The 19,171-nt window shown below is 36.6% G+C and overlaps 1 protein-coding gene across 1 annotated transcript in view; it reads right to left on the minus strand.

Moving 5' to 3' along the window:
* Positions 1-19,171, minus strand: part of KIAA0825 (KIAA0825 ortholog) — a 504,765-nt gene that overhangs the window by 297,764 nt on the left and 187,830 nt on the right. Inside the window, exon 16 of the mRNA XM_011944276.1 lies at positions 3,148-3,312. Within this exon, the coding sequence (XP_011799666.1) occupies positions 3,148-3,312 (165 nt within the window). The remainder of the gene's footprint in view (positions 1-3,147; positions 3,313-19,171) is intronic.

Raw genomic sequence — 19,171 nt, forward strand, 5'->3', positions numbered from 1 at the left:
CTTCTTAAAGGTCTTTATGAGGCTGAGGAGGAGTAGAAAACCAAAGTGGAAACTTTGGATCTCAACCTTTAATTGGGAAATTTTGCTAGGTTATTGAAAGTTTTTTTCCCAAAGGTTGTGAGAAAGTTAAGAAAACTGATTCAGAAAACGAAAGTAAGCCCAATGCCATATCAAGGAGCCAAGTGAACAATACTTGTTGAATATATTACTATCATATTAGACGGGCATTTTTGACAGTATTTGCCTCATTTACAAGCCTGTTCTGACATTGTTTTAAAAACCAGTTGAGGTAATGTATGCTTTGATATTTTCATTTGTCAAACTGAATAATGCTTGATCTACTTTGAAGACACAGGTGTCCAATGATTGTTAGCCAATGTATTTATTATAGAGTGCATTGGCCTTAGAAACACCCACATTAGGTCTCTGACTTAATTATTCTTTGTGTTTATAGCTTTTGTAGTAATCTTAAGTGGGTATTTTCCTTCTTGTCATCCCTCCCTAGCTTACGTCCAGTCTAAGGAGTTATGTGTTAGATGGAATTCTAAGTATAAAATCAGATTGTATAATTCATTACTGAATTCATATGTTCATAAAAGTAGTGTCTCAAAAACTTTAGTCCAGTAGAAAAAAATGAGAAATAACATAGCCTAGGACAGGGTCCCCAACCCCCAGACTGCAGACCAGTACTGGTCTGTGACCTGTTAGGAACCAGGCCACATAGCAGGAGGTGAGCAGCAGGTGGGTGAGCATTACTGCTTGAGCTTCGCCTTCTGTCAAATCAGAAGTGTGTTAGATTCTCATAGGAGTACAAATCCTATTGTGAACTGTGTATGCGAGGGATCTAGGTTGTTTACTCCTCATGAGAATCTAACCAATGCCTGATGATCTGAGGTGGAACAGTTTCATCCTGAAACCATTCCCCTCCTGGTGGAAAAATTGTCTTCCACAAAACCGGTCCCTGGTGCCAAAGAGGTTGGGGACTGCTGGCTTAGGAGACAGGAGATCTGGTTTCTTGTGCTAAGTCTGTCCAACTTAATTGGTGGACAGTCTTAGGCAATTCTCTTAGTATTTCTGCTTTTTGTTTATTTACAATAAGATGAAGATACTGACCACTTCATCTTTGTCCTTTTACCCTAAAATGATAAGACTGTGATGTTTTATGGGTAAACTATGCTGAAATCATAGACAGTGATTTAGTATGAGGAAACTACAGCAGTGAAGTTTTAAAATAACGTACTTTAGTTAATCTGAGTAGATTAATTATATTTACTGAAGCATAGATTTGTAAATATTGTGGGATTATGATTACATGTGTTAGCTGTATTTCTTGTAAACATGTTATGTTTTCAAATTAAACAAAAGTCATACTAAAAGGTTTAATTTTGTTATGAATTAGTACCTTCTGTTATCTTATTAGGGTTTATAAAATAACCAAGATTGCTAACAAAAAAAAAAAAAAAAGACCTTTCCAAAGACTTAAATGGGAGAGAAAAAAGTTCAGACCCTCATGACCACTGCAGGTATGAGGTTTGAGACTATTTAATGTTTATGGAGCAACAACTTGTACAGAGGGTGAGAGAGTTTTCACCCATTTGAAGTTCTGCCGCTTTGAGCTTTCACACATAATTCAGGCTCTATGAATATGTACAACGTCTATTTCCTGAGACTTGTCTGACCATGTCAGGGAGGGTTTGCTCAATATGTAGATGGAGAGATGTCAAATTAGGAGCAAGAAACAGTTTTATTTTCCGCTAGCAGCACCAGAAATCCATTTATATCTTCTAGGTCATTTTCAGTAGAGTTTTGTGCTGAGTGTCAAAGATGGTTCTGGAACCTAATAGTTGAAGGATAAATAGTGGTTGAAGCATGAGGGTCACTGGTTCTTTATAATCTTGTGAGAAAATCCAGCTCTTACTTCCCCAGAAACAACTAAAAACAGCAGAGGGTGGCAGAACTTTCAAGGTCGTTTTTCTTTCAATTCAGTAAAGACTACATCAGAAACACAACAAGCTTCTAATTCAGCCTTTTTACCTAGAAATATGCCCTTCCTTTGGGGAAGCAAGAAGCAGTAAAGGAATGCATGGCAACTAGGAGATAACATTTTAAAAGGAGATCATTATTACAGAAACTTTAAATGACAGATTTGAATTTTGGAAATCATAACATAAAGTTACCTATTACTATTTTATAGGGATAATGACCAAGAGAAGATGAAACATAATGACTTTAAAACAGCTAGAATATATTCAAGTAATATCTAGAGGATAGTCAAAAAGTCTGGGAGGAGTGAAACCATGACTATGAACTAGTTAGATATTTTATATGAAGCCTAGGAAATATTTTATGAAAATTCAGGTTCCAAAGCAGGATAAAAGAAAGCTTATAGGTTGAAAACTAAATGTAAATGATAAAATCACTATTTGAATAGCAGGATAATAATAAAAATCATTGTCTAAGTTTTCATCCTTTGTTTTCCCAAGATATTAAATATGAAAATTTAGAGGCAGAATATTAAGGATAAGACAATGTGAGAATTTTTACACTGGCCAGAGGGTGGGGCAACCCATCAAAACCTTCTGTTCAAACATACAACCTGCACTGCCTTTATTATTCTCTGTAGCTGAAGGAAGAAGAACAATACAGATGGGAAAAATATATTCTCTCCAAAGGAATCACAGGATATGCTTGCCTTGTAGAGAGGCACACTGTGGTCATAATAATAAATGCCTTATACATCTGAAGAAAATTGATCAATAGTATTGTCCATTAATTTGCTGAATAAATGCACCCAAGAATCACAAAATACTTTTCACATCTTACTAATATCTTATATGCTCAATAGCAAAACATAATCTGTGATAAACATTAAAATAAATTTTTATGACAGAACATTCCCTAATTAATAAAGAAAGAAAATCTTTTCCCTTCAACCTCCCTTGCATCTTGTCCCAAAGTATATGAAATTTTACAGGAACTAATAATTAACGATTCCCAACAGAAGGCTTTATACTGAAAAAATGTAAGGTAAACTTTTACAAACAACAGATTCAGCAAAACCAATATCAATACAACTTCTGAACATCTCTAAAGGTACATATAAGTATCTATAGAACATTTCTTTTACAAATAGTAAATGTCTCATACCTGGGATGTTATATAAAAAGTCCCATAATTGCTCTTCTTCCATGTAGCTCACAAAAACATTTGCAAATGTTTGTGGAGAAAAACTGCAGTGGTACAATATTTTAAAGATGGCTTCCACCAAGCTGGGTCCTTGGTTCAGGTTATTTTCTGGGTCAGAAACTTGTTCTTGAAAGGTACGTTCTTGAAAGGAATCAAAATGATTTAGTAAGGTATCAGTGAATATGATGAAACTCTTATTACGTACACTAGCATAATGCTGTGGAAATGTTTTTTAATAATATTTACATAATAAGAGAATTACCACATTATTTCAAATCAATGGTCCATCCAACTCAATGTTGTTTCTGAGATAGTCATGGATATTTATGGGAAAACAAACAAACAAAAACAACAACCAAAAAAACCTGTGAGAAAGACCACAATGACACCACTTCAAATGTCAATGCTAGTTTCCCTGTATGTCATAATTCTTCTTTCTCTTAAGGAAAACTTTTTTCTTTCTTTTTCTAATTTAAGAATAATAGACATTCATTCTAAAAATATTTTTTTAATCTAGACAACTAGGAACACTAACATTGTACCATGGGAAAATTCACATTTGTAGTTTTTCCAGAATTATGCTGTCAATTCTACAAACAAATTTATGAGTGTTTCTTAAATCCACAGACCTTGTCATATCAGACTGAAGAGTTTTATCAATTCGTTCCTCAATAAGACTATATAAAGAATTCAACAAAAATTGGGCCATTTTAATTGTCCTTTTCAACCCTCCTTTGGCTCCATAACGGCCTTCTCAAAGATCAGTAATCATAAGTTTCTGTACTATTCCATTCATAGTTTGGATGGAAAGGTGAAATAATATTTTCTGTTTTCTATGGATAATAAGCATGAGATATGTACTATTATAATAAACAACATATTTATTGGGTTAAAGGTAACAAATTATATTTTAGCTCTCATGTTTTAACTACATTGCATAAATGTAATCTAAAGTATTTCAGAACAAATAGATATCTTTATTCTTGCTCATTTGGAATATCATTACTTTTATGTTTCCCCTTGAAATTTTTTTTCTGTGATTTGATTTTGATGATCTAAAAGAGCTCACTGATATCTTCAAACTGAGAAATAACATCATAGACTTTATGTGGAGAACATTATTGGTTTTCCTTCCTAATACCCATTTTCTTTCTTTTCAAAACAAGTTAGTTTTCCTTTAGCAAGATATCCCTGCTCCTATCTGTGTCCCTCACCCCTCCATCCTCCCAACGCTCCCCAACCACACACACACACTTAGATTATTTGGTTCAGGTGAAGCCAACTCTATCATCTGGAGTGGGCACATAACCGAGCCCTGATCAGTCAGACCATAACCCCTTGCATCAACAGTGACTGGTTCAGGAATGGGCAGGTATCCAATGAGAACCTTCTTTAGGATTTTTGCTAGAATTGTTGGCAAAGCAGTGTTCTCTTAACCCCAGTAGAAAGTAGGCTGAAAGTTGCTGAAAGCCATTTTGGGGAGAACTTGACTAAGAATGAATTTGACATAGTAAGAAGCAGAACTAAGAAAAGGAGAGAAGATTCCTAATGAGATGACACTGTTTGAGGACCTGGATCCAGCAATGCCTACATATTTATGCTTGCTGAGCTGACAAATTCAGCCCTCCCACCCACTTTTATTTTCTTTTGAGATAGGGTCTCACACTGTCTCCCAGGTTGGAATTCAGTGGCATGATTTTAGCTCATTGCAGCCCCAAACTCCCGAACTCAAGTGATTCTCCACCATCAGCTTCCCAAGTAGGTCTAAGGTGTGCATCACCACACCCAGCTAATTCTTTTTTGTTTTTTTGAAGGGATGGGGTCTTGCTCTGTTGCTCAGTCTGGTTTCAAACTCCTGGCCTCAAGTGATCCTTCTACCTCAGCCTCCCAAGTGCTGGAATTACAGGCCTGAGTTGTCGCACCCAGCCAATTTTCCCTCTTTTGATTAAACCAGGCTAATTTGGATTTCTGTTACTTGCGGTCTAAATGGTCTCGACTTTGTCCCCAAGCATAAAATGTGAAATGGCAAATATTCCAGGCTTTCATAATTTAATTTTATCCAAATAGTCTCTGCAGTTCCCTCTTCTTTCCACTCCCTCCTGTTCATCTTACATAAAATTACCCATTATCCTCATGTCATTCCTTGCTTTAACCTTTCCCTTCCACCACTGTTAAAAAATTCCTTATCCTGATTGAGGATCAGGAGTTCCACAATCCTTTCCCAAATTATGTTCCAACCCCCAAACATCTGTTCTACCCAGGAGAGTTTATTTGTTTCTAAATGTGCCCTCCCATCTCCTTTTCTTTTTCTATGCCATTTCATCAGGCTATAATGTTCTCCTCCAATAAAATCATCATGATTTAATCAATAAGTTAATTGATTAATCAACTGCTTCCTATGTGTCATTGTACCAGGTGCTGAGGCCATCCCCTTCCAGGGGCTCAAGGATTGTGCATATATGTGTATATTTTGTTGCGGGGGGAGGAGATGACAGACAAGTCAATAATTATTACTTCAACATATGGAAAAGGTGAGTGACCATGCATCTGAGTTTGCTGGGGCAGTCCTGGTTTAGGGCTGTTGTCCTGGTGTAATTACTAGTAGCATCCTCTTTCACTTTTAAAAGTGTCTCAGTTAGTATGATAAATTATTTGATCAACTTAAGTCTAAGTGCTTTCAGTATGTGGCACTGTGGAAATGCAGAGGATGATGCTTTAAATTTTTTCAGGGAACACAGACAAGTCACAAAGCAGCCCATGTCTCAGCCAAGTCTTTAAGAAGGAGTAGAAATTTATCAGCATGACAAGATCAAGGTGGGGAGTACTTTCCAGGAAGACCGAAGAATTGGTGAAATGTTGAGAAGACAAGCAGTTGCTGGCAGTGTGATGTGGCTGAAGTGAGACTGCGGTGAGGAAGATGGGAGATGAAGCTAGGCAATCAACAGAGCATGAATGATATACAGCCCTGCAAATCATGCAATGGAAATGCACATGCCAGGGTAAATATGAGGAACAGTTCTATGGAATGGGTGTTGTTTTTCCCAGTTTTACAGATGAACAAAGTAAAGTGAAGAGAAACTAAATGACTTGTCCCTAGGTCACAAAGGTAGTAAGAATTTGTTTGTGCTGTCTGAATTATACTATAAACCCAAATTTCTCAAAGCCTGCTTTGACATTTTATTGACAATAACCATTGAATGCAAAGCACTCAGTCCAAACTATGTATATGGTATGTGGTAATGTATTGCCTTAATGCAAAATTCTTTAATTTCATATGGCATTCTACATTTTCACATATACTGTCTTGTTACATCTCTAGGACTATTTTACTATATGAATTTCTATGGATGCACATCTTGTCTTTAGGTATCTTCCACCAGCACCTGGATCAGTGCTACATGTTTAATATTAAATTTTAGAAGGAATAAAAGAAGGAATGTTTAGTACTAAAGAAGGAAGAAATGTTTTAATACTAAAGAAGGAAGAAAACAAGGAAGTAAGGCAGAAAAAAATAGATGTTCTCATACTAAAACAATGTTTTAATGCTAAAGAAGGAAGGAAGGGAGAAGGAAATACATCTCTTGAGTATTTTGTGATAGGTTTTGGTCCATCTAGAAATTGATATTTTGGAATGGCACATAATGACCTGCTAGTCATAACGTTCAAAGATTTTTTTCCCTAAGCCTCATCCTCCCCACACCCACTGTATCCTTTCTTTTCACCTACTCCTTTGAAATTCTCTTCTCTCTTGACTTCCTTGCAGCTACGCTTTCTTAGGTTCAGAGTTCCTTTTTGGCGAATCTTTTCTGGTAGCTCTTCCTCTTTTATCTGGGGTTGGCAAGTTTTTTCTATAAAGGGCCAGATACTTTATGTTTTGTCAGCCATTTGGTCTCTGTCTCAACTATTCAACTCTTCTCTTGGAGCACAAAAGCAATTATAAACAATATGTAAATGAAAGATCAAGGCTATGTTGGACTAAAACTGTATTTACAAAAACAGGTGGTGGGAAGAGGCATTTGGTTCATGGAGGCTCCCCCAGAACAGTGGCTTTAGCCTTCTTCCAGCCTCACTGCTTTTTACCTGGCTTAGCAATTCTGTTTTCCTTTGACTTGAAAGATTCTTTTTATGCAGAACTTTCCAAATTATCTATCTCTGGCTCTGACCTTTCTCTTTTATGCTCATTGCTATGTTTCCTAGTTCTATCTAGATCACCATCATATGCTCATCTCTAGGCTCAATGCCCTAGCAGTATTTATTTCTTCTCTGAATTGTTAGATGTAATAAAATAAATATCTCTACCCCCATTCCCCTTTTCAAAATAAATTGAATTTTCATTTTTTTTCCCCCAATATGTCCCTTCTTCTTTGATTCTAACAGCATTAATATGGTTTAGGTTTTCTTTTCCTCTTGTTTTAATCAAAATACTTCTGAGAATATATATTAATTTAAACTCCTCTAGCTGCCCTTTAAAGTCCTCCATAATGCCTTACATATCCAGATTTATACTTTTCTCTGATTTCCCAATATTCCAAGATAATTTCTACTTTGGGCCTCATTCATCATCTAATAAGGCTTGGCTGGACGGTAATCCTCAGCAGATTCCAGATGTTTCTAAGGTCTGCGCCCTGGACACCTGGTGAAAGTCCACACCTTTGCCAGGTGCTCATCCATAAACATTGCTCTTCCTTAGCTTTTGAACTTCTTACACTATTGGGATATTCTTCTTGTGCTGTCTTTCATTCTGATATTCCCCTATTCCTTTCAAGATGACTCAGCAATAGTTTAATTCTTTTAACCTGCTCTTTAATTTAGTCCTGATGGGGTTTAGGATGCACTACCCCAAAATCTAGCCCCTTGGCATTTGAGAAAATAGCAGAAGCAGGAAAGTCTCTTTGACCTTCTCCTGCCCTTTTCCCCTGAAACAGGCCTTCACAGAATTCTGACTTTCCTCTAAAGTAGGTCATTCTGGAGGTGCCCTCTGTATGGCTGGAAGAAAGAAACGTCCCCCTCTCTGAAAACACAGGGACACAGAGAAGTATGTGGGCAATCAGACCTTGCTAAATTCCCCCCAGGTTATGGCCATTAAATTATACTCCCTTTGTCCAATCATACTTCTGCCCCACTGTCCATTCTTCATCACACCTAAATATGAAATAGAAAGGTTTCCCAGTGTTTTCAAGTCTTCCTTTCTGAAGGCTCCCATGTCATGTAAAATTGATATTAAATACATTTGTATGCTTTTTTCTTGTTAATGTCTTTTATTATAGGTGCCTCAGCCATGAACCTTGCAATGGGTGAGGAAAGGTATTCATTTTTCTTCCCTATAGTCCCTTACCCTTTCCACAAAATATAGGTCTAACTCTCGTCTTTCTTTCCCTCTGCCTTCGTGACTAGACATTTGTTTTGTTTTTCTAATATAAAATTCTCCCAGTGTGTCTTTGTGTAGTTTTCAGTAGTGAAAGACATGAATGTCAATGAGTTCTAGATCTGCCTAAAGTTTCCATTGTTCAAACAAATGTCATCCACTTTGCCTCCCTCAATCAATAATTTTACCTAAGATGTGTTTTCCCATCAGAGCAACATCTAACCCACACCTGGACTCTTGTATGTTCTTCCCATTAATATGAGTCACACTTCTGGTCTCACCCCACTTCTCATTTTCCCTGCACTAACAAAAGAGGAGTGACTCATCTGAGTGTTGAGTCTGGGGAAAGGAAGTAGGTATGGCTGTCTTAGCCCAGTTGGCTTTTCTCTTTTGGGGTTTGCCTAATGGCAAAGGTTTGCATTCTGGCCTGGTCTTAGGTTTATTAGGGTAAGCTCTGCCACTGCAAAGAAGTCCTGTAGTTTTCAGCTCTTTTGGTGGATTAGGGAGTGATAAGTGGGGAGTTGGCGGGTTGGAGCGATAGAGAGATAAGCTTAATTCTGGAAAGCAGTATCAGCAAGCCACATATTTAAAGCAATATTCTCTGACCCAGATTTTACCAGTAAAAATCCTAGTAGTAAGGATGCTATTTTGAATTTCATTTGCCTTCTTTATCAAATGTTTTATAGATTATATAAACAAATGTCTTCTCAATAACACTGAAGGGCTCTTTTCGCTGCATGCAGTATTTTAAACTCCTTTCAAGAATTTCAACTTGTTAGTGCTTCAAAAGAAGGGTAGTTTCAGGCAAGAATCTCAACCACCAACCCACCAGGAGACTATTTGTTGATACCAAAGATTTACACATACATGGTACACTAGCACTTGGCTTTCCCAGACTGCTTAATTTTTACTTTCTACTTTCTACAAGAATGTTGTTAATGACAAGCTCCTGCTGAGACACTAAAGTGGTTTTGGCAGCAATGTTGTGCCATGAGCTCAGGGACTCTGAATTAACCAGGCACTAATGAGCATCCCTCACCAAAGGGAGGCGGCTGAAAGACTCATTTTCAATCCAGGTATTAGAGAGAAAGTGTAAAAATAGAAATTATAGCATGTAAAATAAGGATTCAAAACCTAAAACACCAGGCCAATAAATTAAAAAGATGTGAAGTATCACAAGAAAATTATTTCAAGGAAATACTAAATTTTGATGTCACAGCCTAGTTCACTGTGAAATTAACTAAAATAAAATTAAAATCTAATTGGAAAATTAATAACATTGCACTTTGTTGTATAAAAGGCTAATAATATATGTAAATATAAAGACCTATCATTTATTTACAAAACTTTCAATTGATATAACTTTTTTTCACACAGATAATAAACCTGAGCAAACAGGCCTTACTAAGTTTCCCACAGTTTATTGCCATTAGATCATACTTCCTGTGTCCAAGAATACTTCCATATAACTGTCCATAACAAATACAGTTTTTTTCTGTGTTATTGGATCTTCATTTTGGAAAACTCTTGTGTCATATAAAACTTATATTAAATACACACATTCTTCTCATCAGCACAGGGAATATTCTCCAGGATAGACCATATGTTAGGAGACAAAACAGGTCTCAACAAACTTTTAAAAATGAAAATCATAACAGAGGAATAAAACTAGAAATCAATAACAAAAGAAACTTTTGGAAATGGTACAAATATACATAGCAATTAAACAACATGCTCCTGAATGACCACTGGGTCAAGAAAGAAATTAAAGAGAAAATTTTTTTAAATTCCTAAAACAAATGAAAATTTAAACACAACAAAACCTACAAGACACAATAAAAGCAGTGTTAAGATGTAAGTTTATAGCAATAAGTGCTTACATAAAAAAGCAGAAATATTTCAAATAAACAATTGAATGATGCACCTCCAGGAATTAGAAAAACAAGAACACGCATAACCCCAAATTAGCTGAAGGAAAGAAATCATAAAGACCACAGCAGAACAAAATGAAAAAGAGACTTTAAAAATACAAATGATAAATGAAGAAGTTATTTTTTGAAAATATAAACAAAATAAACCAAGGAAGAGAAAAGATCCAAATGGACAAAATCAGAAATGAAAAAGAAGACATTACAACTAATACCACAGAAAGATAAAGAAGATAATCAGAGATTATTATGAATAGCTATACAGCAACAAATTAGAAGACGTGAAGGAAACAGATAAATTCCTGGACACATAAAACCTACCAAGATTAATTTAGGAAGAAATAGAAAACCTGAACAGACCAATAACAAGTAACAAGACGAAAGGAGCAATGCAAAGTTTCCCAACAAAGAAAAGTACAAGACCAGATGGTTTCACTGCCAAATTCTGCCAAACTTTCAGAGAAGAACACCAGTTCTCCTCAAACTATTCTAAAAAAGTAAGAAGAAGGGAATGTTTCTAATTAACTCATTCTATGAGGCCAGCATTACCCTGATACCAAAACCAGACAGGAATACAACAAAAAAAGAAAATTACAGACCAATATCCCTAATGAACACAAATGCAAAAATTGTCAATAAAATGCTAGCAAATCAAATCCAACAGCACATCAAAAAATAATACAACTCCTGAGCGCGGTGGCTCACGCCTGTAATCCCAGCACTTTGGGAGGCCGAGACAGGAGGATCACGAGGTCAGGAGATCGAGACCATCCTGGCTAACATGGTGAAACCCCGCCTCTACTAAAAAAGAAAAAAATTAGCCGGGTGTGGTGGCGGGCACCTGTAGTCCCAGGTACTCAGGAGGCTGAGGCAAGAGAATGGCATGAACTCTGTCTCAAAATAAAAACAAAAACAAAGCAAAACAAAAATACACCTTCATCAAGTGGGATTTATCCCAGGGATGCAAGGATGGTTTAGCATACATAAATCAATAAACCTGATACATTACATCAACAGAATGAAGAAAAACCATATGATTACCTCAATAGACAAAGAAAAGAGATTTGAAAATTCAGTATCCCTTTGTGACAAAAACTCTCAACAGGCCGGGCATGGAGGCTCATGCCTATAATGCCAAAACTTTAGGGGGCAAAGGTAGGAGGATCACTTGAGGTCAGGCATTCAAGACCAGACTAGGCAACACAGCAGGACCTCAACTGTACAAAACAAAAACAAAAACACAAAACTTATCTGGGCATACTGATGCATGCCAGTAGTCCTAGCTACATGGGAGGCTGAGTCAGGACAATTGCTTGAGCCCAGGAGTTTGAGGTTACAGTGAACTATGTGGCAACTGCACTCCAGACTGGATGAGAGAGTGAGACCCAATCTCTAAAATTTTTTTAAAAAACTCAACAAACTAGGCATAGAAGGAATGTACCTCAACAAAATAAAAGCCATATATGACAAACTTACAGCTAATATTATACTAAAAGGGGAAAAGTTGAAAGTCTTTCCTCTAAGAATTGTAACAAGACAAGGATGCCCACTTTCACCACTCTTATTCAACACAGTACTGGATGGAAGTCCTAGCCAGAGCAAACAGGCAAGAAAAAGACATAAAAGGCAGCCAAATTGGAAAAGAGGAAGTCAAACTGTCCTTCTTTCCTGATGAGATGATCTTATATCTAGAAAAAACTAAAGACTCCAACAAAAAACTCTTAGATATGATTAATAAATTCAGTAGAACTACAAAACACAAAATCAATGTACATAAATTATTAGCATTTCTGTACATCAATAATGAATTAGTTGAGAAAGAAATCAGAAAGGAAATCCTCTTTATAATAACTACAAAAAATACCTAGGAATAAAATTAACCAAGGAGGTGAAACACCTCTACAAGAAGAACTACAAAATACTGAAGAAAGAAATTGAAGAGGACACAAAAAGAACGAAAGAACAAAATCCTATGCTTATGAGTCAGAATAAGTAACATTGTTAAAATGACCATACTGCCTAAAGCAATCTATAGATTGAAAGCAATCCCTATCAAAACACCGATGTAATTATTCAATTAGGAAAAACAATCCTAAAATTCATATGGAACCAAAAAAGAGCCTTAATAACCAAAGCAATTCTGAACAAAAAGCACAAACCTGGAGGCATCACACTACCTGGAAATCTCTTTCAAGGCTATAATAATGAAAACAGCATAGTATTAATAGAAAAACAGAAACATAAACAAGTGTAACAGAATAGAGAATCAAAAAATTAATCCACATATTGACAGCCAACTGATTTTCAACAAAGGTGTCAAGAACATGCACTGGGGAAAGAACACCCTCTTTAGAATATGGTGCTGGAAAAATGGGAAATCCATATGTATGTGGAAGAAGTGAAACTGGACCTCCATCTCTCACCATATACAACAATAAACTCAAGATGGATAAAAGACTTAAACATAAGATCTGAAACTATAAAACTACTAGAAGAAAACAGAGAAAATGCTTCAGGACATTGGTTTAGGCAAAGACTTTATGGCTAAGACCTCAAAATCACAGACAATTAAAACAAAAACAGACAAACAGGACTTAATTGAACTGAAAAGCTTCTATACAGCAAAAGAAACAACAAAATGAAGAGACAACCTGTTGAAGGGGAGAAAATATTTGCATATTATTCATCCAACAAGAAACTAATGTCTAGAATATATAAGGAACTTGAACAACTCAACAGTAAAAAAAAAAAATGCCACCAAAAATAGGCAAAGGACATGAACAGACATTTATCAAAGAAGATACACAAATGGTCGACATATGAAAAATGTTCAACATCACTAATTATCAGAGAAATGCAAATCAGGCCATGAGATATCATCTTACCCCTGTTAGAATGACTATTATCAAAAAGACAAAAAAATAACAGATGCTGTGAGGATCTGGAGAAAAGGGAACACTTATACACTGTTGCCGGGAATATAAAGTAGTATAAACCACTATGTAAAACAATACAGAGATTTCTCAAAAAACTAAAAATAGAACAACCATATGGGTTTGGTTTTGTTTTGGTTTGGTTTTGCTTTGTTTTGTTTTTCGAGATGGGGTCTCATTCTGTTGCCTATGCTAGAGTGCAGTGATGTGATCTTGGCTCCCTAAAGCTTTGACCTGCTGGGCTCAAGTGATCCTCCCACCTCAGCCTTCCAAGTAGCCAGGACTACAGGCTCATGCCACTATGCCTGGATAATTTTGTATTATTATTATTATTATTATTATTATTATTGTAGAGACAAGGTCTTGCTATGTTGCCCAGAATGGTCTCGAATTCTTGGTCTCAAGCAATCCTCCTGCCTCACCCTCCCTAAGTGCTTGGATTATAGTTACGATCCACCGTGCCTGGCCAGAACTACGATATGAATCAGCAACCCACTACTAGATACCTACCCAAAGGAAAAGAAATCAGTGTATCAATGGCATACCTGCATTTACAAGTTTATAGCAGCACTATTTATAATGGCAAAGATATGGATTCAACCTAAGAGTCCATCAACAAATAAATGGATAAACAAAACATGGTATATATGCAAAATGGAATACTATTGAGCCATAAAAATAATAACATCATGTCATTTTCTTCAACATGGATGGAACTGGTCGTTATTTTACATGAAATAAGTTAGGTACAGGAAGACAAATACCATATGCTGTCACTCATATGTGGAGGCCATAAAACTTGATCTATTGGAGGCAAAGAATAAACTGATAGAAACCAGAGGCTTGGAATAGTGTGTGGGTAAGAGGGTATCGAAGCAAGTTTAGTTACTGGCTACAAACATACAGTTAGAAGAAATAAGTTCTTGCATTCAGCAACAGAGTAGGGTGACTATAGTTAGCAACAATATCATATATTTCAAAGTAGTTAGAAGAGAGGACTTGAAATGTTCCCAACACATAGAAATGATATAAATGAAATGATAAATACTCCAGGTGATGGACACCCCAAATTCTCTGACTTGATCATTACACATTCTATGCATTAACAAATACTCACATGTACCCCATAAATATGTAAAATATCATGTATCAATTAAAATAGTAAGAATAGTAAAAAAAGAAATCTTAAATACATTTTTATGCCGTTCTCTTGTTAATCTGTCCTTTGTTATGGGGTGTCAGCCAAGAACCTTGCAATTGGTGAAGAAAAGATAGTACTTTTTCTTCCCTCAGTTCAACAATTATGATGAAGACTATATGGTATACAAAGCCTAAAATATTTTTTATCTGGTCTTGTATATAAAAAAAATTGCCAGCCCTGTTCATGAATATTGGAAGAGTGTACATATGTTCCAAATAGCTAATACTAAATAAGGACATTTTCCATCTACTCTGAAACCATATGTAAGTATAAGTAGGTGTCAACTTTTCATAAGTCTTTTTATCACTCAATTTGTCAATCTCTATTAGTCACACTGTTTTAGAAAAGCATGCTAGGCATGGTGGCTTATGTCTGAAATCACAGGACTTTGGGAAGTCGAGTAGGAAGGATTGTTCTAGGCCAGGAGTTCAAGACCAGCTTGGGCAACATAGCAAGCTCCCATCTCTACCAAACATTTTCTGAAAATAGCCATGTGAGATGGTGTACACCTGTAGACCTAGCTACTTTGGAGGCTGAGGTGCAAGGATTGCTTGAGCCCAACAGTTTGAGGTTGCAGTGATCTGTGATTGCACCACTACATTCCAGCTTGGGTGAGAGTGCAAGACCCTGTCTCAAAAAAACAATAAAAAGTACTTTATGATACTTATTATTAGTAGCTGAACTTGTCTACTTTTTATAAGGTTTGTCCTTTCCACCTTGCCCTCAGCAATCAATCCCAAAGAATATAAGCTTTATAAAGGCAATTTTAAAATGGTGTAAGTATTTTTTCCAACTTTTATTTTAATTTTCTGCCTTGATGATATGTCTCATGCTGTCAGTGGGGTGTTGAACTCCCCCACTATCATTGTGTGGCTGTCTAAACCTTTTCATAGGTCTAGAAGTACTTGTTTTGTGAACCTGGGTGCTCCAATGTTGGGTGTGTATATAGTTAGAATAGTTAAGTGTGCTCATTCAATTGAACTCTTTGTCATTATGTAATGCCCTTCTTTCTTTTTTTGCTGTTGTTTATTTAGAGTTTATCTTATTTGATATAAAAATAGTGATCCCTTCTCTCATTTGTTTTCTGTGTGCAAGCTATATCTTTATCCAACCCTTTACTTTGAGCCTATGGGTATCATTACATGTGAGATGGGTATCTTGGAGACAGCAGAGGATAAGGTCTTGTTTTTTGTGTGTGTGTGTGTGTGTGTGTGTGTGTGTGTGTGTGTTTTAATTCAACTTGTCACTCTGTGCATTTTAAATGGGGGCATTTAGGCCATTTACAGTCAAGGTTAATATTGACATGTGAGGTTTTGAGCCTATCATGAAATTGTTTGCTGGTTGCTTTGTAGTTTCTATCGTGTGGATGCTTTTTCTGTGGGCTATGTATTTATGAGTGTTTTTCTGGGAACAGGTATCTTTATTTTGTTTCCATATTTAGAACTCCTGTAAGAATCTCTTGTAAGGCTGCTCTGGTGGTAATAGATTCCCTTAGTGCTTGCTTGTCTGGGAAAGATTTTATTTCTCCTTTGTTTATGAAGCTTAGTTTGGTGGGATATGAAATTCTTGGTTGGAATTTCTTTTCTTTAAGAATGCTGAAAATAGGCCCCTAATCTCTACTGACTCGCAAGGTTTCTGCTGAGAAGTCTGCTGTTAGCCTTATGGGCTTCTCTTTGTACATGATCTGGCCATTTTTTCTAGCTGCATTTAAGATCTTTGTTTTCTTTAGCCTTGATCTTGGATAGTCTTGTGACCATATTACTTAGTGATGTTCGTTTTGAATAGTATTATGCAGGTGATCTTGAATTATTCCCTCAAGTACGTTTTCCAGGTTGTTTACTTTTTCTCCATCTCTCTCAGGATGCCAATAATTAATGGACTTGGTCACTTTACATAGTACCATATTTCTTAATGGCTTTATTTTCTAAAATTATTTTTTCTTTATTTTTGTCTGAGTGAGTTCAAAAGACCAGTCTTCAAGCTTTGAGATTTTTTCTTCTGATTGTTCTAGTCTAGCTTTCAGTTTTACTTTGAAATTCCTTAAATGAGATTTTCAATTCCAGAAGTTCTGATTTATTCATTTTTAAGATATTTAGCTCTTTCTTAACTTCCTGGATTTCTGTAGAAGTTTCTTTGTGTTGATTTTCAACCTTGTCTTGAATCTCATTGAGCATCCTTGCAATCCATGTTTCAATTCTTTCTTCTGTCCTTTCTGAGTTTCATTTTGGCCCCAGACCATTGCTGGAGAGCTAGTGCAATCCTTGGGTGGTGTCACTATATTTAGATTTTTCATTGTGCCAAAATTCTTGTGCTGTTTCCTTCTCATTTGGAGACGTTGGCATTTATAATTTTTGTAGTTGTTTTCATGCAGGTAGTATGTTTTCTTTTTCTTTCTTTCCCTAGAATGTTTTTTTTCTTTCCCTTTTCCTTTTCTCCTGTTTCTTGGGAGTGTGACTGTAGGGAATGCTGGATTGGGTCTTTTGGCTTTGCTTTTATAGACATATACACTTCTTTTGGCAGGTGGAATTCAACCTACAAGCCCATAGATGGCACTTACAGGTAAAAACTGGCTGTGGTCAATGTGGCTGGGTATATAGTTGATCCTTGCTTACTAGCAGAGGCTCTCTGCTGCCTCAGGCAGTGGGCTGATTCGTGGGATGTACAGTGGTCTGAGCTCAGCCTGGGGGGTGGCAGGGGCCACAAAAGGTGGAGTCAGACCAGGCAGGTCCACCTACAGGTTCCCCGATGTCAGGCACAGGCATCAGTGCCAAGGGACAATCCAATAAAGCAGCCCCCAAGCGCCCAGAAGTGTCCCTCAGCTTGCAGCTGAGAAGCCACCTCAGGTCCAAGTTCTCTACACAGGTATGGGGATAGCCTAAAGTTGTAATCCAGATGCCTGAAGCTCTGCCTGGGCGTGAAGTAGAAAGGCTTCCCTGCACCAGAATCTGCACAGGAAGGTTGGAAAGTCAGGCTGATCCAGATGAGTGGTGCTCTGAAAGCCTGGAGAGTTTCCTGCACATGGAGCTGAGAGGACCCCCTGCAGCAAGATCTCTGCACAAGAGGGGTGGGGCAACTCATGCTGCTGGAGCAAGCAAGCAAGTACTCTGAAAGCCTGGAGATCTGCTGGGTGTAGAGTAGAGAGGGTCTCCTTACACCAGAATCTCTGTACAGAAAGAGTAGACAGTTCAGCCTGCTGATCGAGGTGGTCTGGTGCTCTGAATGTATGAAGGCAATTTGGCATAGTATGTTTACCATTTTATTTGCAGTCTAAAACAGGACCTGATACATACTTGATGCTCACTAAATATTAGTTGAAGAGAGAATTTACTTATAAAATCACATGAGAAATTAACTCAGAAGAATATTACTTCTTATTTCAAAAAAAATCACCCTCACAAAGTCTCATGTTTTCATTTCAGAATTCATTTAAAAACAATAGACTTTCAGGAAATAATGGCTCTTCTAGCAAGGACCACATAAAACATCAAGTGGTCAATTTACTCAATTTTTCTGTATCTAATTTTTGTCATTTGCAAAATGGTCCTAATAATCCCAGGTCATAAATGAAATAATATATTAAATCATTTGAGTTGCTTGGGAAAAGATGCTGCAGAAATTCATCATAATAGTATTACTTGTAATATAATGCCCAATCATTTTACATACTAATACTAGAAGCACATTAACTACTAAGGAAGACACGTTTCTACAGTCATATTAGACATTTTCTAAGTTCCATGAAGAGATAGAATATAAAATGTTTCAGTCACTGCCAAGCCAGATTAGATTTGATTCAATGCAGGTGAAACATCACAGCAAAATTCAAACTGCCAGTCTCCAAAGCTATATGCAGAGACTCTCAAGGAGTCCTAAATATATAGAACTTGAGAATATTTACTTGGTCTACCTCTCATCTTCAAATACATGACAGCTGCTAGGGCAACACCTTCCCAGGCACAAAGATGTCCAAAAGTGAGAACCTCATCTCCCAGGAGACACTGAAATGTATGCTTAGGTGGAAGGGGAGGGTTACTGAGCAGCACAGGGACAGACCACTGCATAGAGAGCACAGGAGTAATCAGAGGATAAAAAATGCATCAGACATATTTTCCAGGCATTCAACATAAAAAAATGAAAAGAATCTAACATAAGTTAAGTACCGACTATGTGCCAGGCAATGCACTGAGTACTTTATGTTTATTTACCCTTTAAAGCTCAGAATGAATTAATAAGGTCAATATTAGTACCCCATTTAGAAATGAGAACATGAGAGTTTAGAGAGATCAATGAATAAAACAGAATTGTCATGGAAATTGAGTAGGTTGCAATCATTCAACAAATACTTTTTTTTTTTTTTTTTTTTTTTTTAGGCAGTGTTTTTTTTTTTTTTTCTCCTGAGTTTACAACAGCAAACAACATAAGAAAATCACTCCAGCCTGAGTGACAGAACAAGACTCTGTCTCAAGGAAAAAAAAAACAAAAAAACCCCAGAATTATCAATGAATTGAAAATTGTTGAAGCTGAGTAATGAGAACATGAGAGTTTATTATACTCTTTG

The sequence above is a fragment of the Colobus angolensis genome, unplaced genomic scaffold, assembly GCF_000951035.1.
Source record: "Colobus angolensis palliatus isolate OR3802 unplaced genomic scaffold, Cang.pa_1.0 Scaffold23, whole genome shotgun sequence".
NCBI lineage: Eukaryota > Metazoa > Chordata > Mammalia > Primates > Cercopithecidae > Colobus > Colobus angolensis.